General features: G+C 36.4%; 1 protein-coding gene across 1 annotated transcript in view; it reads right to left on the bottom strand.

Moving 5' to 3' along the window:
* Window positions 1–2,142: 2,142 nt before the first annotated feature.
* Window positions 2,143–22,250, bottom strand: part of POLR3A (RNA polymerase III subunit A) — a 39,952-nt gene continuing 19,844 nt past the window's right edge. Inside the window, exons 20-31 of the mRNA XM_072869458.1 lie at window positions 20,709–20,879; window positions 19,771–19,884; window positions 14,839–14,925; window positions 14,671–14,753; window positions 12,246–12,416; window positions 11,547–11,640; window positions 11,344–11,436; window positions 10,737–10,901; window positions 9,890–10,054; window positions 9,452–9,583; window positions 7,930–8,062; window positions 2,143–4,117 (exon numbers count right to left, since the gene is read on the bottom strand). Coding sequence (XP_072725559.1) covers window positions 3,969–4,117; window positions 7,930–8,062; window positions 9,452–9,583; window positions 9,890–10,054; window positions 10,737–10,901; window positions 11,344–11,436; window positions 11,547–11,640; window positions 12,246–12,416; window positions 14,671–14,753; window positions 14,839–14,925; window positions 19,771–19,884; window positions 20,709–20,879 — 1,557 coding nt within the window. The 3' untranslated portion in view covers window positions 2,143–3,968. The remainder of the gene's footprint in view (window positions 4,118–7,929; window positions 8,063–9,451; window positions 9,584–9,889; window positions 10,055–10,736; window positions 10,902–11,343; window positions 11,437–11,546; window positions 11,641–12,245; window positions 12,417–14,670; window positions 14,754–14,838; window positions 14,926–19,770; window positions 19,885–20,708; window positions 20,880–22,250) is intronic.

The raw sequence follows: 22,250 nt of genomic DNA, 5'->3' as shown, positions 1-22,250 counted from the left end.
TCTTGCACCTTAAATACTCTTCCCATCAAATACAAATACTATGGGGAGAGAACAGTAATTTGTCAAAGGATAGAAGTTAAGCAGTCACAGATTGCTAATCAGTGTAAACCTCATCTCATGTAAAAATTATAATCCTGTCAGGTCTATATCTAATCTTCCATCAAAATTATGTAGGCTATATACATTGGAGAATAATATCATACAGGCTTGCAAAAGCACTCCAGCGCAACTTCAACCACCAGCAACTGAAGCTGCACACCCTACCCAGACAGCCCTGCCCAGCTCCACAGCAAACGGCTGCGGCCCACGGACACGTGCTTGTCTTTCCCGAATGTTCTTAGCTGCATCTTGCCATCCATACAGCTGTCACAGAAATGTATTTCACAGCAAATACCTAACCCTCCTGCAATATCTCAGGAAGCAGAGCTTTACGTAGCTTCGGCATTTGATTTCTTCGTTGTCCTCTCCCCCTTCACTTACACTTCTGCTCATGTTCTGCTCTGTTCCCGTTGCTGAAGAGATGCTGCCCTCACCGCCGAGCTCAGCCGATCCCTTGCTACGAACAGTGCACTTCAGCAGTTACTGCAGCCTTCTACCTACTGCCAGGCCTCCAGGCTTTTCCATCTGAGCCGTCACCAGACTAGCAGATCGTTTTCTGTGTTCCAATCAGAGGGACCAAAGGTGGGTTTTCATTTGTTTGTTTTTAGGGCAGAGAGAGACATACAGAAGCTGCCCCCATCTCCAAGTATCTACTGAAGCATTTTTAGAAGTAATTATTCAGCTACTCCTATTGTTAGACAGAAAGAAAAAGTGGAGATGGAAGGGATTTTTTTGACACACTACACATAAAAAACAGAAATACTCATCTTGAAAGAATACAAATTAACAATATATTTGCTTTGCCATTTACCTGAGATTAAGACACAAAACTGTTTTCAAGTTTTAGTGCAAGTCACACAGAAAAGTAGTATTTTCAGTAGACCTCACTGAGAAAAAAAAATAATCAAGGATCAGTTTATAAATGACGACTTATCAAGGAGTTTCTTAAGCCTGACAATTAGGGAAAAGTTTACATCTGTTTTAAAACAGATGAAAAATACGTAGAAAATTAGAAATCAGGCTATGGGTATTCATAACTAACTTAATGAATTTTGGCAGCCAATTCTTGCTTTCTTAAAAATATGCCATCAGCAGTAGCGATATGAATCAGGGTTCCCATCTCAGGCCGCCCACTTGCAGCTGGCCTTGCTGCCTGACTGCTGCACCCTTGGCTATGCAGTTCATACTTGAGATTCTTCAGTAACCCGGCTATTCTAAGTTCAATGCCTATGTTCTACAGGAGCTGGGCGACGTTTAAAATTTTAAGGGCATCTGGTGATCAAATTTGAATGATAGTACCTAACTGTTCCTGTCACCTAACGGCTAGAGATTTTAGCATTAACTTCACAAGTGTTTTTACTGTAGTAAGTACACAAACAATTCTGAGACATCATAAAAGAATCAGTGATGCTTTTCCATGCGAAGACATGTTGGCTGTCTGGGATGTTCTGTTCTCGGGCTTCTACTGTTATCTAGTAAATTTTCAGAAACAAAATTATTTCTTGAAAATTTACATTTAACTTAGTATTTCATTTCAATTAGCACATTAATTAGAAAATGGAGGAAAATGTGCAAAATAGTATTTATTTTTTAAAAATGAAGCCTGCACTAAAGATAAGAAAATTAATAAAAATGAAAATTTTAAGAAATATCCCAAAGTTCCAGTTCTTTGACCATTAAAACTGACCCTTAAAATAAGCTGCTTATGAGTGAAATCCAACAGCTAATTTGTTTACTGACTGTACGGAAAGCCCAAACAATAATTACTGATTCAGAGTGCTCTTGTAAACAATCTATTTTTGGCTGAAATACTTGTGAAGTGCATAGCCTACTTGGAGGGCAAGGCGTGTTTATATTTACTTTAAGCAAGATAGGTTTTATATTACATATTCATTTACATTGTAAATACCTGAGATTTAAGCTCAATAATTCTCAACTGTCTTAATAACTAAGCAAATGAGGGAGATGGAGGTTAGGTCATCCATAAATTAATTACGCACAAATATAATGCATCAATAAACAAACACAAGGTTTACATTTTCTTTATCTCTGCCTCTTTTTATTGTCATATTAAAGACAATGATAACAGATGTAATTTACTGAACACTTTTAACACATACAAGAGAGTAAAACCACCATTTAAATAAAAGCATTTCACTGGATCTACAAACAAAACAAAAAAAAAAGAAAAAAGAGGCAGTTACCCATTCCAATACAAACTCCACCCATTTACACCTTCAGAAGAATCTTTATTCACAAAAATACCAAGCACTTTCAGTAGAATTTCCCATGATAAAATGAAGTACTTATCCACAGGAAAGGTTTATGGGCTTTCTCTCCATTTGGCCCCTACCTGTCTTATGTCTTTACAAAGAAATAGAGCTAGACTTCTATGCAGACAAATCATTAAGCGGCAATCTCACTGAGATCAAAGAAAATTTTAATTTATTCTGAAATTTCTATTGTTAAAAGGGAGATAGGAAAATATATATGGTTTTTAGAGCAGATACTAAATGCATTACGTTCTCAGTCTTTACCCTGCCAAAATCTAGGCAGAAGTATATCTTAGTATCACATTGAAGATACAAAATTATTTGAGAATAGCTATGTTGAATTTCACATCAGGTCTTTTCTGCATGGAGGATGATTTAAAAAATAAACACAGTGGCACCTTAAGACTTAAAACTACAGATTTACGTTCTCTGAACGTAGCCTTACACTTGTCTTCATGTATCAACCAAAACAAAAACTGCAGCACAAACCCGTTCATTTTCAAATGCTAGATCATTCAGCAGCCTGCTTTTACTTCATGAGTGCACAACTTAAGTGTTTCTCTCCAACCTTGACCCATGTTATGAGCACACTGAATATCCAAACACTGCTGACAAGAAAACACTAAGATACTTTCCCTCCATAGCACCAGTGTAAATTTAAACATACTACAGTGAAGTAATTTAAAATCTATATTCATTCTGAAAACTGCTCTAGTGGGCTAAAGATTAAAATACTTCCAAATTATTTCATGGCAATGCATGAAAACAGCTTCCCTTTCTATTTCTACTTTATATATTAAAATAAAACTAGGTTGTTCAGATGATCCTGCTCAATTATGAAACTTTCCCAAAACTAAGACTGCTGTAAATTACAGATTCCAGCAGTTTAACAGCTGCTATAATATGAAAAGCTATTTATAATTTGTAATGTTCTTATAACAGTCTTCTCAGAATTTAGTAGCAGCTTTACAATCTGCAGCTTCTTGCAGGTACGTCCCAAAGCAGAATCCTGGGGAGGAAAACTGTTTACTGGATAACTTGGGATAAAAGAAAAACAATTAAAAAAACACAAGCAAAGAGCAAATATTTCAAACATTTTCAACAGCACTTCTGAAGTTTAACTCTGTATGAGGCTCAGTTCTAGCTTTCTGAAGTCTCTGTTCTTAACAGCTATAGATTGACCTCTGCAGCTCCTGTTGAAAGGCCATTTCCAAATGCACTCTGTGCAAGCTCACAGAACTCTCTTGCAGTTTTGGGGGTTTTTTTTAATCAAATCTGAATGCATGTGTCTAATACTGAGTTAATAACAACTTCCACCCATTAACATTAACACAAAGATTAATTCTAGCACATGGAAAAGAAAATGTTTTCAGCTGAAATCCACTTTATATTTATTTCCACTCTCTGGTGCAGAGAAGCCTCTCCTTTCAGGGTCTGTATGAACAACAGGTGGTAAACAATTGGGCAATTCTTTTGACAGTATTTCACTTACCAATTCACAGTAAGAGACACACAGAACTGATAATACATATTTCTTAATTTAAATGATGTTTTCTTGCTATTTCTTGTTTTGCTATCTTGTATTATGTCCAAGTGCTATGTAACAATGGGAATATGAAATTCATTATTATCAAATATCAGAGGCCTCCTAGGAGGGGTTGATTCTTTGTCTGCTTTGTGCAACAGTTTAAAAAGTCCCGTTCCAATATTCATCGGAATTCCCATGATGATGCACTCAGAAACACCTACGAAAAAAAACCAAACATGTTGAACATCTGAAGAGTAAGGATTTACAAAACTAGTTTAATTTGCCCATTCTGTATGCTTTGCCTATCAAATCTCCTTGAACCTCACATATAAAGACCAAGGTCTCTTCACTAGATAAAGTTAAATGTTATGGTCATCAGATCAGTATGTTATTTAATCTGTGTTATTTAAATTCTAGACAGGAAAAATTCAACCTAACCTAAAAATCTTCTCTAGCAATGAAAGAGCTTTAGAAGGTTTGTTTTTGGAGAAGACGCATTCCACTCAGTGCCAATAGCAGAAGATGCAAGGCAAAGGTACTTCACGTTCGTTCTCTGACTCAGTGCTAAGACTTCAGTCAAATCTGGCCAAGTTCCCTTGAAACCCCGGCAACTTCCCAGTGAAAGAGGCATACCACTACTTTAGCTATACCACTTTTTGCGCTTTCACGATTCAAAAAGTGCTTGTTTTGAATTTAAAGATTTAGTCTGTCCCAACTATTTTTGATAGCTATAACATTTTCACAGCAATGTGCTGACACATTTATATTCCAGATCTACTGATGTATACAACTTTTCCAAAGAACATTCCACATTAAAAGCAAACTATCAGATACCAGTGTTTTTTCCTCTGCATAGCGTTATGATCCAAATGACACTTTGGCACATTCTCAGGAGTTTAAGAATATTGTCCTTCGCATAAATGTTTAAGAAAATAACAATAAAAAGCTGTACTTTTGAATGCACAAAGGATGAAAATCAATTTGCTTAAAATTCTGGCAAGATTTGATTGATAATTTAAATGTGTATGAATGAAGATTCTGTGTTTTTGCTCTTAGACCATTGCTGCATTTCTACTACATATTTTCCAACATTATGCACTTAAAAATCTTGTGCAAAATATAATGCTTAGGAGTTGCTGTATATTTAGGCCCACTACTTTGTACAGCCCCTACAACATGCAGGTTACAATAGATAAAGGAAATACCTTTCTAACACCTAGCAGAATAAAACTTACTTGGTTTTGCACAACAACCTTTCAACCTGAGCCAATCACTGAACCATGGAAACTGCATTTAGACTTTGGGAATCCTTCTTCGCTTGCAGTACTTCCATGTATACAACCAGAAGCCCTTCCTTCACACCTCCCTTTTGCCTCACGGACAAAGTAATAGTTTGCAGCATCTGACAGCAGTCATGTATAGCAGGAAATGTTTGGACAGAACATGCCGCTGTAACGACCAAGTGTATGTTATATATCTGCTCAGACTAATGTATACTAGAGGCCAACGACAATCATATCAGACGGGTGAAGATAACAATGTTGTTGATAGCAGAAGAACTGCCAGGACAGCACGCTCTGCTCTAATGACCATCCAAGACTCCTCCAATGCAATGTCTTGTAACACTACCAGTTATAATCTATACTACCAGTTATAATCTATTGCAGATGTCAGCATCTGGCTGACAGCTATGAACTGCTGCTCTCACTTTCAGCTAGGTAGAGATGAAGCCAGTCATACTGCAATAAGAGCAGAGTTTATTTTTGACACTTCCCTTCCAGACCACCTCCTCATAAATGAATGTCACAGCAGTGATCTGTAGCTCTCAGTTCCCACTCTTAAGTTAGAAATGAGAGTGCTGTTGGCAGCTCTTTGGGAAGGGGACAGAAAGGTAAACTGACTGGATCTCTAAGTAGTGGCTTGCAGATAGTAGCACTTCCTGCTGATCCTGCTTCCAGCATCCAGTGGATGCTGCTGGAACTGGATGTAATCCTCTCTGCTCTAGTTTCAACCCACTCTGCCCACTGAAAGGTGACATCAGCAATTCTCAGAAGAAAATTCTTGTCTTTATGCAAGTAAAGCAGGAATCAGCTGTTCCTCATTTTCTCTGGCTGGAAAAAGCATCTTACAAGACAAAAGAGATTCAAAGGCCACATGGTCTAAAACTACATCCGCACATTCAGGAGAAGCACCGATTTGAGATGCCATTCAGTTCAGCACCTATAATTGATTTTGGGTACATACTCATTTTTCTTGGCATTTATAATTTTTTCCTGCTCTGGAGATGCAAAACCATGAGTGTGTAAGAGTCTTTTCACAGCAATTCAAAGAGACAACTAGTGATGGCCAGGTCAGGCAGCTGCACAGCACTTTTTCATACAAGCAAGCCATTATGATCTCTTCAGTTTTGGAAGACAGACAACAATTTTCTGTTTTGTCCATTCCATTTCCTTATTTGAACTAAAACATTTATATAGAAGGCAACATGAAAAGATCTTTGGTTTCCACATTACTCAAAATCTACAAGATTTTACCAGCTCAAAGGGGACTTTGAGAAACCATTTTCTTTTCCTTACTGTCCAGGATGGAATCAGTCTCCCATAGGATCTTTGCTTTAATCATGGACAAATAATAATAAAAAACATAAGAAAATCCCACTCACGTGGAATGCTGGACAGCCAGAAAGTGGCACAGTTTTTAAAATACAAACTAGTAATACAAAGGTTTCTAACAGATTCCAGCGATTCAGAAAATATACTGTCCACAAAGCACTGTTTGAAATTGACTACACTTTCTAAGACCACCTAGAAATACACACAAACTAGCAAACCTTAACATAACACATTCGTATTTTTAAACTTCATTAGCACCCAGAAACTCCAAATGAGTGGTTACAGCGCCAGGCTGGTAGGCCTTACATAAACAGATGATGAAGAGGGTGAAACCTGCTTGACTTCTCCTTTTCTTTGTTTAACCTACTAGATAGAGACTTAAACAAATCATTCCAAAATGCATGTAGCTTAAAGGAGAATGAGATCTGGGAGGAATGGGGCAAAGGAGTTTAAAAAAAGAAAAATAATTTCAATTCCAAATATTAGAGTACATGGCAGAAATGCAAAATCAAGAGACAAACAGAATGACAAAATTAATCTATTTGAATTTTCTGTTTGGCTGTATGTATGTGTGTATGCATGCACTTGTGTGCATCTATACATATGCTATACATATGTTTTTAAACTCTCAGATTCCTTCATGAATTCAGTGAGAAGATGATTCAGTGGATGTTAATGAACTTAACTTTAAAACTGAAGAACAGATACATTTAAAAAGAAATTTCTCAGGACACGGATCTTCTCTGTTCTGTTAATGAATGGAGTACTGATAAACAAGGCTTCTAATTTAAAACAAACAAAAACCCAATTTTTATCTATTTAGATCAGAACTAACTAAAGAAGTCAAGAACTTTGCCTTTCTGTTTATTTCTAGGTACAACTGACAAATCGCATAAGCAATCATTATGCACAGTATGATACTCACCTAAGCTACCTGAGACATGTATGTCTTCCTACTTCTTAGGAATGAAAACGAAACCTAAATACTGAATGGGGTACTAGAGTCCTTAATCAGCTTTAGGTGTTGAAGATACACAAACTTTCACAACTGAAAAAAATAGAACTACAGATGCTGGTATTTCACTGAGCTATGTGGTGAGAAATAAAACCAAATTACTAAAAATCTACTTTAAGAAACATACAACAAATGCCCAACTGACTTCAAGATCTCTGAGATGAGAAGTAAAGAAACATCCACCAAACTTCTAGGATCAAGAAGTATGGATCAGCCTCAGACCTGAAGTTTTTGACATGTAAGCTGAACAGAAAGCTTAACAAGGGCAAAAATCCAATGCTTTGAAGAGGTTTACAGATGCTGGGTAAAGACCTGTGCTGGTTTTGGCTGGGCTGGAGTTAATTTTCTTCACAGTAGCAAGTATGGGGCTAGTATATGCGCAACAGATTTTGAAACACCTACCACAAACAGAATCCTTCTGTCCAAAGTAGGCAGCATCAAAGAGATGGTCTGCAGTCTTTTCAAAAGAAGCCAGCATCAACACACTTTCCTTCATTTTTGCCAGTCCAAACCTAGTAATGCCCAGCACTTCACCCTTGATTGATGGAAAAACCCAAAGAAAGACTATCACAATAGTGGCTGCAGGTCAGTTATGTTTGCTAAAGCAGCAAATCAAGTGAACAACAGAAATGTAGTTTTTATTCTAACAAACACGTGAAACAAGTAGTAAGTAAAAAGGTTACTATCTACAATATAGCATTGTCATAATACGCTGCTTCACAGTTAAACATCCTGAAGGTTAATAGTTTGGTAGTAATCAATATTTAAATAAATATTGATTTATTTAATACATTGATTTTATAAAATATTGATTTATTCATACACAACAGAAGCTGTTATAAATGGTTAATAGATTTTTTTTTTTTTTTAAGCAAGAATACTGGAAAGATTGAAAGAAACATGGCTATGAGAAAAACCACACAATTATAACCTAGTTGCCAAGCTACAAACTTTAGTGGGGTCTGAGAGCACTATGCTGAAGCTACTGCCTATTGTCCACTGATAAATCTGACTTTAACTGCCAGGAGATTACAGAAGATATTAAATCTTCATTTTTTTACTCTCCAGGAAAAAAGTAATTAGCTTTTTAAACTAACTTGGTTTATTTCTGCCTCTAATGAACATCCCGATTATAACAGACTGTGCACAGAAGCACAAGTCAGAAGTACAGACAAAAGAATGCATGCTAGGAGCCCAACAAGTGTAAAACACTGCACTCTGATGCCCTTTTCCACTATTGTGTTGCAGCTCCACACGGCCAGCCCTGGGGACTGCTGCAGCTCAGTACAACAAAGCCCTACAGTTTTGGAAGAAGTCAGAACTCCTTCATCCATTTTACCCAAATTAAACCCTTGCACTCTGGCAGGCAAAGTGGAAAATCTTACTTCACTAAGTGTACTGAAACCTAAAAAACATATAGGATGTGAAGAAAAGAAAGTAAATCAATAAAGAACAGATATGATGTTCTACTAACAAGTTCCGGAAGACTGTTCGTACTCTACATGTAACCTCATTCTATTTGTAATGTCTGTATCCTTTGACTCTTATATACAGTGCAGCTGCTATGAACCACACCCCATGTGGTTTTCTGCATAGCAAGCCTTAAATTGCATGCATGGTTACCTAAACAGTTGATTTTCATACCACAATTTTTAGGATTCCTAGTTCCAACATGAAATTATGATTTCCTACCCATTATATCAACTTGTTTTCAGTCAAAATAGATCTTCTCCCCCTACCCCCAAGAACTAGATTAATTGAGCATTCTGTTTGATATACACAACAGTATTGGTCAGTACAACTTACGATTCTTTAAACCTATAACTGATTTCCATCTCCCTAGCTCACCCATCCTTCTCAAACATGGTAAAATTAATTTGTATAAACAGGCCAATGTAACATTTAGAAAAAGCATAGTACAAACCTTGTAAGTCATTAGATCTGATAGCAACATAACATGTCTCCTGTCAATGCTCATACCATGGTTCACCATTGTATACTGAATCTCATTGATAATGGTCGTCCGAGCAGCTTCAATTCCTAGTGTCTTCTCTACCTACACAAGAGATTATGCTAGATTAATGAAGAACCAAATGCTTGGAGCAAGTATATTCCTGGAACAAATACCATCTGATGTCAGATAACGATCTTTTGCATTTCTCTGGTTTAAAAGTATTTGTAGAAAGAGCTTCTTTGAAGTGAAGAGTGCTGCCAGTTGAATCACTCTCTTGCATTAATGCATTCTGACAACTATTAGTGAAATCAGGCTTGATTAGATATCAACTGCTGCATCTGAGCACAAACAGGCACTTGTAATAAAGATGCTATGGGGAAAAATCCACAGTACCCATTTGAACATTACCTCGTAAGTGTTGTTAGAGGATGTTTTTGTTCCTTTCACTCCGTGAGTAGCCATAACAGCTCGCAGATTATCACCTTCAACTAGAAGTTTGTATTTTTCCTTTCCACTTTGTTCATCAATATGAATGACAGCTCGGGAAACCTCTGGTATACCTTGCACTACAACCTTCACAAAACAAAAAACCTAGTAACTTTGATATGTACAGTACTGCAGTATAAAATGGTAACCCTTACCAGCATTCAAACCTACTTAGAAGCTCCAGTCTTTGATGTAAATGCTCAATTAAAATACATATGAAATAAGACTTCCTGCTCTTAAATACACTAGTGCTATTTAACTAGCTAAATAACTAGTCAAACCTTACTGACTACCTACATTTTATGTTTTATGCCAGATATCCTCACATTCAGACCTAGGTCTCTGAATGGTGGTTGATCCACGCAAATGAAAGGGCATCCTGCCAATCATAAGGTTTACTTATCACTATTTTTAACATCTAAAGTAGACAGTCTCCTCACAGAAAGCTGCAAAAATGCCAGATACCGTCATCTGGTTCAATTCTAGATGCATCTGGAAGAAGATATAACTATTTCATACAACTGCTGCACTCAGAATGCTTCAGTAAACGTTGTAAGGAAAGTATCGAGGCTTCAATTTCATTTAGAAAGATCAGTAATGGAGGCTTAGTTTCAGCTGCAAAGCAGTAGCAACACAATCTAAGATTTATGGACTCAGCCTACCTTCATTGTCAGTACTGACAAGAATTATTTCGCCTTCCCACCACAGAACTCCAAACTATTATTAGTGATTACCTCCCACAAAAGCGCGAGACAGCCTTTGTTTTTACCTTTGGTAGTTCTTCCTTCAGGGACTGCAATACATAATACATTGAACTCTTGCTATTTTCACGAGGGGTCACACATACCACTGCTTCTCCATGGACAGCAACATCCCCAGGCTTTACTCTGAGTTTAGATATGCAAATAGAGTAGCGCACAGTCTCTGCATTCACCTGTGACAAAAGTCAGCCAGCAAACATAAGGGTATCCCTCTTAAATCTGCTCAAATACATGCAGCAGTCTTTCAACAGAATATAACAAAGCAGAATGTAGAAAAATAAACAAAAATTGTTACTTTTATAAATTGCATTAAATACTATCCTATGCTGAGGGTACCGGCCTATATGTTAACTAATGGACAGAAATGGCATCCTTGTATTTAGCAAGACACCAAGAAATGAATGTATGTCCTCTGATTTCCAAATAAAGGAAAAATTATCCATTTACAAGGGGAAAAAAAGGGGGGAAAAAAATCCAGATGTAATGTAGCCATGGGATATCCTTCATTCACTTTCTTTTTTTAACTTCCACTGGTCTGATTTCTGTTTCTGAGACAGGATTAAGAGACCCTTTGGAACTTACCCAAGGCATATTCTGCATAAGAACTTAACTCACCTCTAATCTCAGTAGCCTAATGCGCTCTAAAGACAGCTTCACTAAGATGAAACAATCATCTGGAAGAAACACTTCCTCAATATATTCTGAAATCTTTGAGAGATAAGGACAAAACAGTTAGCATGTGAAAACAGTTAAAATGCCCCATAGCAACTGGCTGATGTTTACCTTTAAAGCATTAGCAATAATACATTTTTTCCTACCTCTCCTAGTAAAGTTTTCTCAATTCTTCCTTTAACCAGACGAGCAAAATCAGGATCATCATCTTTGTCCAACTGTGCTGTTATAATAGGGGTGCTACAAAGAATAAACACACAAAAGAAACAGTTAGGAAATTGCTCAGCTAGATTACAGATGGCAATTTGAATTACAGCTTGCCTTATGGAACCTATCTAATATCTAGAGTAGTTTTTAATAACATAAAGAGACCTTCAGCTTCCTCAGGTACATTTAAGAAAATTATTGTTCGTGCACTTCAGGCTGGTACAAACAAGCAAACACACAAGAGATTATAACACAACTAGTGACTATTTTCATGGTGTACACTATTCTAGTATTATTTAAGTATGGCTTCATGGATACCTAGGAATAGGTATGCTTCAACTACCACTAAACACCAGAAAGTTTCACAATATATGAGACACCCCTAATAGAATATTAAACTTGTAAGTAACCACTTTACCTCATTTGACTTTCAGAAAAACAAAACTTGTCTTTACTCTGGCCCTAAGTATCGCTTAGCGGGACAGACATTAGATTTTTCTTGTTTGGGTATTTCGTGCATTCAATGTGGTCTAGTATATTATTGAGAACAGGGAAATGCTATCACATATGGCAAATTTATCCATCAGGTTTCACTTAGGCAAAGGGAAAAAAACCCCAAACCAAAACAATGTTAGTACCTAATAGCCTTTGAAGCATTAATGATTTCTTTGATTCTTGGCACGCCCAAAGTAATGTTCATTGAAGCAACACCAGCAAAATGGAAAGTCTTCAGAGTCATCTGTGTGCCAGGCTCACCAATACTCTGTGCACAAAGAGCTCCTACTGCAGAACCAGGCTCCATCTGTGCCCTGATAAAGAAATTCTCTCATAAAAAATTACAGAAAGAGACACAGAACTCAATAAGGCTTAAAATCCTAAGCAAGCAAAGACAGAAAATATTCTGATAGATGTATGAGAAGTTTGTTAAATATTTTTTTAATAAACAAACAGGAGGGAGGTTAAAAGGTCACCAATACTCAAGACTGATCTCATGCAAGGCAAAAAGATGCCCTGTCATACACGCATTCCACAGGTCCAGTATAACATCCATAACAGAAAACAAAATGCTTATCCTCCTTCTCCTAAGCATCAAGCAGTAGATTCAGGATTCCCCATTCAGGGAACATATGCTAACATTTCCAAAACTCCCCTTTATATGTTTAGGCCTGAGAGACCTTTATAAAGTCTTCTTTAAGAAATAATTATGCAGATTATTTTTTAATCAGAGCAAAATCCAGATATTAATGCCTTCTTGTTTTCATCTTATTCAAAAGCCCTATACTGATGACCTACTTTCCCTTCAGGTTATGCATGTAATAGGCTCATTCCCACATTTGTCCCTTTCTAAAATTCATGTACTTTGACAACTGGTTGTCCTTACAGGACAAAAAACGAAGGCCACTTACTCTACAATATGCAATCTCAACATGAGACGTGAGGGGTGGTTTACATTCTCCCCTACAATTTTGTTCAGATCCTGCAGTTAGCACTCTTAAGCTTGCACAGAGTGCAATGTGATCTGCTTTTCTAGAGCAAACATAACCTCTGAACTTAAGGCACAATACCCCTTCCTAAATCAATCTAACTTGTAGCAGCTTCTTGCATTTTCCTTGATGAACTTTTACCAAGTAAAATTGCTGTCTAATAGTGATTTAGCTTGTAACATCTAAAGGAATTAATTCTGGGTGACTGTAAAACAAAATTATTTCAGCAGAGGTTATTGTTTTCACTATTATTTGGAGATCTCTTTAACATTCATGTCATATCTACCCAAAAATTGCTGAAATGTCAGATGAGAGATTTCTCCTGGTAAAATGACAGTAGGCTATAAACCAAAACCAATCATCATAGCAATCAGATCCTTTCCAAGGGCAGTATCTTTCAGTTATCAGATCTGCATAACATAGTATGCTAAATCAACTTACTACAGTAAAATAGGCAATTCATGTTTAAGAACACTTAAGAGAAATGTAAGCAAGTAATCCTAATAACTGAAAGCAGAAAACTGGTGATTGCTTTAAAATAGTTATGTTAACAATTTAACATACACATGAATTTTCTAGAAAAAGAAAAAATATTAGTAAACAATTGATGCAGGTGAGCATGAGGCCACAAAGCAGATGTCACCAATGGCTGCATGCCAATGAACAAATCCAAGGAATCTAATTAAATGAAACAACTCAGTGGATAAAGATGAAAACATCCACACTATCACTATCTTGTTAGAGACCAAGAAAAACAAGCAAAAAGCTCCTACAAGTGCATACCAGATTCAAGAACATGTTAGCATGAAGTGTGACATAACTTCACAAACTGTGTAGATCAAGAATAACCATCAAGATTCATATGGATTTGAAACTGATCTATTCAGACTTTATTTTGCATGGACTCTTTAGAGGTTTGGAACAATCTCCTGCAAGAGGGGGTGGAAGGGAACATGTCTGCCAGTGGGTGTAAAAATGTGTTTAAACAATATCCTTTCTCACTCTGAATCCTATTACTTTTGGCTTTTACCAGAACCTGCTGTCAAAACACGATCTGTGGATATAAGTAGTAAGTAGCTATAGAAGAAGTGTTCACTGGTGTGATTAGTACTATATCAGAAAAAAGATGCCTAAACACAAGCAGATAGCTTTGCATGTTCAAGAAATCTCAAATGAAATATAAAACACTTTTTCTACAATGTAAAAGGAAACTAAACAGATTAGTAAGAATCTTCTAATGAAAGAATCTGATTATGACTCAAGACAGAAAGGTAGAAACCTCAGCTCTGTCAGACCTCTAGAACCGTCGTACAAGACTCAACTCTGCCCTAACAAACCCACCTGTAGATGGTGATGTGGTTTTTTTTTTGCATTCTACCTTTGTCTTGCAATGTTTCTGTCATTGGGGCCAACTGTTTCTTATTCTTTATTTGTATTGCATTCACAACAGAACCAACATTCATACAGTAAAAATAGCAGAATGCACTCCTAGATTGTAAACAAAGCAACAAACACTAAACTGGGGGGGGGGCGGGGGGGGGGCAGGATAAATTGAGAAAATAACAGGCTAAACACTTACCTCATGTATTTGTCCCTACAAGTCTCTAGAAACTTCTCTAGTTGTGTTGGAGTAATCCTATCCAACTGATATAAAACTCGTGGCTGAAAACAGAATAGAACAGTTAGAAAAGCAATAGTTTATGCAGATTTAAAGAAACTACATAATTACTCCCTTGAAACTATTTACCTCCGTTGTGCCATTGTCATTAATGCCATACTTGTCCCTAGTTTTTTTTATCTTCTCAGAAACACCTTTGATGAATTTTTTAATTTCCTGAAATTACATTAAAACAACAGTAAGCAAAGACATGGTCTTCATATTGAAGTCTTCAGCAGTAAGTTATTTGCTTAGAGCTCTTCAGCAGTAAGTTATTTGCTTTGCTTAGAGCTAAATGGAATGTTTACAATAATAAATTAACAATGCACAATATGAAGAGAGGAACATCAAAACTTAGACACGCACATACACTAGAATTTAGCAAACCAGATTCACTCTTGTGTAACCACAAATTAGTAGCAGTACATGAGGAATATGGTCCACGCTGAATAAAAGCATCCTTCCTGAGCACATACTGAAAACTTAAAAGAGATTTGATTTTGGTTGATCCTTCCCTCCTACCCTCCACTTACTGAAACTGTTTCTACCATAAAAAACAAAACAAAAACCAAACAAACTAAAAACTCCTCAAAATTCTTATTTTCCGAGTATACTGACACAAACACATTCTTACTAATTTCTCAGTATTCAAAATAAGTCAAAGTGGAAAGACTGTGGCAAGAGAGGAAGTGTATAAAGGACACTTGCTCGATAGATTTCAGAGATTCAAGATGTACTTTATTTGGGGCGGAAAAGCCCTCAAAGTTGGTATATACACGTCAGTCTCTACCTAACATAGTTCAAATAACTTCTCTATGCTGTGGAGCGGTCTTGCAGATAATTGCACTTAACATGTAGTAGTACATAAGCCTTTCACTCTCTTACCAGGTTTACCCAAAAGTAGTTCTAGCAGTCTTTGCTGGAACATAAATTAAAACGACACTGTTAGAAAAATATTCAACATTTCTGTGAGACATCATTCGGGCATTACGCCTTGAATATAAATATGTACACCAGAAGTCACGAAATATGAGGTCCACAATTAAACTCTTCCATAAAAGTGAACTCAGTGCAAGTCATTACGATAACACAGGGTTATCAAAACCAAAATATAAACAAAAAGCAAGAGGAAATCCTTCCCATCTACTTAAACAATGATTTAAGAAAGCCTCTGTGGAGAAGTGAATAGTTTGATTTTTAGAGTCCTTTTAAACCCTTTCCACCACGCTAGTCCTGCCTGACTACCAAGATGATGATTATATAGTATCACCTGTTCTTCACTCAGTACTGGACTCCTTCCAACCACTGCAGTACCCAGGCATGAAAATTACTTGCAAAATTGAGTAAATATTTGAGTGACTGCCTTTTTTATTTTTTATACAACCGAATTCATAAATCATTATCAAAACACTTCTATTACATCTTAACAGAATCCTCAGATTCTCAAAATAACAACATTCTTACTGGTATTCAAGGTATTTTCAGACAGTACATTATTTTCTGTGAATACTAGAACAAAGTTCAAATGAAAGAACCAACAACAGAAGTGTGCTGCTGGAATGGATGCTTCAAGTGGTTTCCCTACTTGGATGACAACAGAATGCATTCATACATTTCTGCCCCTTTTGCCCTGCAGTAAGTCATATTAATTCACAAATGAAATATTTTGCCATTTTAAAGGTTTATGACCCTGAAATCTTTGCATAAAATTGATAATTTGATTTATTTCCTAAAATAAGTGTTAAGCAATAATGTGGCATTAGAAAAACTAATCTTTTTACTACAGGTGCATAAAAAAAAGTAATATTGCAGGACTGACAGAAGATCATCTAGAACATTTGATCTAGAGGGAAAAAAAACACTAAGGAGAGACTTTAAAAGTAATGCTATCTTGAAAGATGCTCCTTTTGTGGAGGGGTAGGAAGGGAGGAGTGGAAGGGGAAGAAGGCAGAAGGTGTAACACTAACTTCTCCCTCCAGAACACTGAATACTAAGTTATTTTAAATTTTCACCTACTTGCATTAAACCAGGGGACAGTAATAATAACCACACCACCACCAACTCCTCCAAAGAAGCTGTCATACTGGCTGAAAAATTGGTAATGTGGTCATACGGAGAAAGTCCGCAATAGGGCAGACTTAAGACCAAAACAGCATAGGACTGCAAATAGCATTATGGCAAACTATGTATTGCCAACTTTCTCTCTTTGACAGTCCCTGAGTTCCAAAATATTAAAAAAAAAACAACAAACCCCAGCATGTTAAATCAATTATTATATATCATTCTGAATTGTAAAAATAAGGTACTCAAATGATACATTATTTCCATACACTAGAGCCAAAAAAGGTGAGAAATAAAAGATAAATCTCTACAGACATTTATTTTTTCATTGTCAAAAGTTTTATTCATGCACAAGAACTAAAAGAGGAAATGACCTATTTCCTCTCAACTTTCAATTATCTGTTGGCAGTTTACCCAAACTATGGATTCATTTATGCTACAAATAGAACGAAAATGTAGCTCACTCTTTGCTGAGCCTGTCCGTCTCTATGGACTTATCTTCAGTGCAACACCATCCTCTATAAGCACTCGCTTCCACAGCGAGCTCAAGAAACCATTGGTTCTTTCACATCATCTAAACCTATGAAGTCTTTTAGTCTGGACCCATTTAACAAAAAGGCACCAAACTGACTCAGTAAGCTCAACGTGGGCCTTGTCAGCTCCTACAGAGGTGACATTTAGTCAAAATAGCAGTCCAGGGTATAAAGCCTAGTCACCCAGGTGTTTGCATCATGTTTGCCAGCACTTAAGCTAGTGGGATCATTTATATACATGAGGCACTGCTAATATAAGAATCCTCACAGTTAAGAAGCCCACTGAAACACAGAGTGGTACAGACAATCCCACAAGATTCAGCAATAATCCACTGAAGTCCAGGCAGACCCATTAGGTCAGCTCTACATATGCCAGCACTGACTGGCTGGGTGCTCAGCCTTTTCCATGTTTGCACCACACTCCCCAGTACTCATATTCTATCATCTCAAAAAAACCACAGAAAAATATTTGAATTTTTTTTTTTTTAATTGTGAGGGTTTCTAAAGATTTTGCCAATTTCAATTAAAAAAAACCCCAAAATTTCCTTTCACCTTTAACTTAATATACTCAAATACGTTAAAATATTAACACACTTGAAACTGCACCAGCCAACAATCTGCTTTTTCATCAGTTGAATTCCCTCCAGTGAGGGCAGAGTGCAGGCAGAATGAACACTAGGCTGTTTGAAAAAGGCTATTTAGACATACAGTTTTCTGGACAAGAGTGGATAAGCCCATTATATGAACCTCCTGGTAAAATAACAGCGATAAGAAATATCTCTGTTCTGGAAGGGAAAAGTGGAGGAGGGGATAGGAAAACATCAGAAAAACATTCTAATATCCCTAAAGGTTGAAAGAATGAGTTTTAGAAAGGAGAGTCAAGTACTAAAAGAAAGCTTCCTCAATTCCTCAAAATCCTCAAATTTAACTATGGGGATTAATTCATGTGTCATGGTTATCACCATTAAAAAGGAATTGGGTAAATTATTGTGATGAACTTCTACATTATAATTTAACAAGCAGTAATGTATATATGCTGATCAGTTACTTTAGCACTATACGGACATCTTCAGCTAAAAAGCACTAACATTAATGCTCACACAGTGCACACACATGCTACAATTACCTCATTATATTTTTCATAACCTGTCTCAGTTAATGTCTTCAAGGATGAACAGAAAAAGAAAAGAAGAAAAGGAAAGAAGAAAATGTAACAGTATCTAAAACTTAAAAATCTTAAGTTAAACTAATTACCATTAAGGTGATGTAGCCATATCTGTGCTTCTGAAATTAATAGCAATTATTTAGATTTTCCTGATATTATTAAGATGATGTACACCTCAAGGAATAGCTTTATCTTCAAACTTTGATACTAGTATATTGCATTTTTTTTTTCCTTTCAGAGATGCAGTTAAGATTTACAGCATATTTCAAGTACGGATATAATTATTTTTTCAACTCTGCTCTAGCAACGGAATTGCAAGTCAGGTTTATAAACAACTGCTTACTAGTTTTGTCACCTTCTGCTCTGAAGCACTCTGATCTATTAAAAAGAAACCCTTCATAAGCAGGTCACTGAATTCATGTTGTTCTCATCACTGTCAGTAATCAGAAGGTTAATCAAGGCAACACCTTTACGTGTCCACAGGCAGGTTAATTCTACAGTTTTTATCACTGTCTCCCAAAGTAGTCCTAAGTGTGGCTGCTCTCATAAATATTAAAATTGCTTAATGCTCTTTCAAACAAATTGACTTTTAAATTCAAAGTGTAAGCAGTCATGTGAACATTCACCCATCCTTAAAAGACATGTAAGTAGTCCCCAGAAGATAAGCCCTGTCCAGCAAAGCATTAATATGACAGAAGTTTTTTGCTGCGTTAGTATCATAAGAAAGCAAGGTAAAAGCAAGGTAAATAGGTGTAAGTGTATAGCTGGTGTTTCTATCACAGGAAAACAAGCAAATGAGTACAAACAGTTATTCAGAAAGTTGATAATATCAAAACATATGGATAATAACTGAGTATGAGACTCAGTCCTAGTGGTTTCTTACATAGAGTCAATAAGTATTATTTAATTTCTCACGTCCCAGGGGAAGCACATAATTACTGTACCATCTTGCTATGGAGAGAAATTCCAGCAAGGTATCTCAGATCAGCAGCACTTTCTACTCAAAAATCACTAGATTTTTCTCTCATTTCTAATGTCCCTGTGGTGAACGTGAACAACTACCATAATAAGAATTAAAATTACTAGTCCTACCTCCCTCCCCCCTAAATGTACAGAAATATATTACTGAACAAACTACTACTCCTGCTACTAATGCATAAAGTTCAGCCATTGCTCATATAGATTGGTAAGATCATTTTATTTAATGTCCTTGATTTATAAGGAAAAGTTAGTCACAGTGCGATAACGAAATGAGATAATTACCTGAAGAAAACTGTCTCGGCAGCAAAGAAATTCATTCTTCTTCATGATGGACTCAGATGTTAACACCAGGTCATTTTTACTAAGGGCTGGTTCACTTCGGCACGGATATACAGCCTTAAGAGGAAAAAAAATTACTTCTTCATATAAAACATATGCACATTGTAAAGACACAGAATATACATACAATTGATTAACAGCATTCTTTAGTTTTGGTTGTTTTGTTGTTGTTTGGTGGTTTGTTTTTTTTTTTTTTTTAACTATGTAATACCAGACTATTGTGAAGAGATGTTCCACATACACTTCCGCTTACTTATGTAAATCTGGAGGTATAAACACACACACATTTCTAATTCTATCAATTTATTACACTCACATTACAGAACTCTGAACAGTCATTTCAGCAAAAGGATTTTGTCTTTGTTGGGGGGTGGGGGGGCTGGGAGAACAACCAACAGACAAACCACAAAAGCAAAACCAAACAATACCGTTCTTCAAATATCACAATACATCCAGAGTTATTCAACAACACAGCAGGCCTCTGACTTAAGAGGCAGTTCAACACAAAGAACATGCATGTCTTGATTTAATAAGGAATTACTTTGTGTAATACAAGTCCAATCTAGTACTCAACTAAGCCAGTAGCAATTTATCTAGTGAGCTGGATATTAGGCCCTAGAAATATGTTTAAGCACAGAAGAAAATTCTGTTTTTCACAGCTTATACACAGTTTGGTCCTAGTTGCTCTGTTCTAATGTCAAAAAAAAAATAAAAAATCTATAACTCAGTATACACATACTGAAAGACTGACCAGGACCACTCAAAAAGGCAACTTAAAAATAAATACTTCAACTGAAACAATTCTCCCCATAATTTACTACTTCCTCCTACATGCTTAATAGTATTTTCGCACTTCCAACAAAGATTTCAGTAATCCTTACCCGGATATTGTCTAGAACTCGCTTGAATTCCAGTGGTTCATCCTTCCCTTCCATGGCTGCAGGATCCAAGCCATCTCCTCCATAAATAAACTGTATAATGTCACCAGTAGAACTTCTGACTGTCAAATCATACTGTGAGCAAAGATCTTCAAGTGATTTTACCAGCCGCCTCTGAAGGGGGGGCGGGGGGAAGTGCAAGGAAAGTAAATGGGATCTTTTTAAAAATAGCTATTGATTGGGATTACAAAAAGTATAGAAACTGAACTCAGGAAATAAATCTGACACAGTGATTAGCAGGCATGAAAACCTATTTTAAGTCATACATTATCCCTAGGACTTTACTGTACATTCCCCAGGGCTTTACTGTACATTCCCCAAAATGTGAAAGCCAACAATAACAAAATTTAAAGCAACAACACAATTCTCCACATTTACAAATTCCATCATATAGGAAACCTAATGCTAAGCTGGCAAGAACCTATTATAGTCTGAGGAATTTGGGGTTTTTTGACAGAACATACATATTCTTCCAATCACGTTTATTTCTCAAGGGATACAACACTTTTTGCCTATGTAAGCAGTCAACGATTATTTTCACTGACAAAAAACAAAGAGCACATTTGTCAAAGCCAGTAGGTGCTATTTTTCTACCAGTGTTAGCTACTTCTCCTACATTAATTCCTTGTATTGGGAAATCCCTTTACTACCATCTTCCTTCCTCCACCTCCCAAAAAGAAGGCATGTTATGAAGCATTAGTGGTTAAAAACATTTTTACTTGAAAGATGGACTTCATTGTTCTATGAAAGCAAATTAGCTCACTAAAGAATATAAATTGGTATTTTTTTTTCACTGAGGAGGAAAAAGGTAAGATAAATTTTTTTTTTTTTTTTTTTTTTTAAATTCCAAAGTCTAAGTGCTACAATTTATTGACGTAGGGTGAAAGTTGATGAGGAAAAATATTTTGCAGGTTGCTTATTATATTTATATACATTTGTATATACTTACACACATGCAAACATTATTCCGTTAGTTCAGGAGACAAATGGTCGAATTAGTCACCACCCCAAAAGGAACTGATTTTAGTCTTTGTAGAGTTACTTGCATATCTCCGCACATGTCCCCAGCCCCAAATTATCCTGACTTTTCTACTGCCTGTTGCACTGGGAAGAGGACTATACTTAAAATATTACTTAAATATTTTCACTGAAGTCTTAAGACTGCTCGTAATAGCAAGAAGATTTGTTGGAGGGACATTTATTTTCACAGGACATATAGCCAAAGACACTAACACCTTACACCTTACTTAAGGTAACACCTTACTTAAGTCCAAGTCTTAAGTAAGTCTTAAGGTAACACCTTACTTAAGTCCAAGTCTACATGGCCAAGCTGCCTGTTACCTAAAGAGGACAGATACTGAAAGGGAACTTTTGCCATATTTCTGTCATCCAGACAATCCTTTTTTAAATAACCCAAACCAAGCATTTGTGTTTTCTGTTTCTCACTGTTGAAATACCGTATCTGAAAAAGCACTCACAACTCAA

The sequence above is a fragment of the Ciconia boyciana genome, chromosome 8, assembly GCF_034638445.1.
Source record: "Ciconia boyciana chromosome 8, ASM3463844v1, whole genome shotgun sequence".
In the NCBI taxonomy this organism is placed as follows: domain Eukaryota; kingdom Metazoa; phylum Chordata; class Aves; order Ciconiiformes; family Ciconiidae; genus Ciconia; species Ciconia boyciana.
Note: the sequence above shows the minus strand (reverse complement) of the source record. Positions and strands in the feature narration are given on the sequence as shown.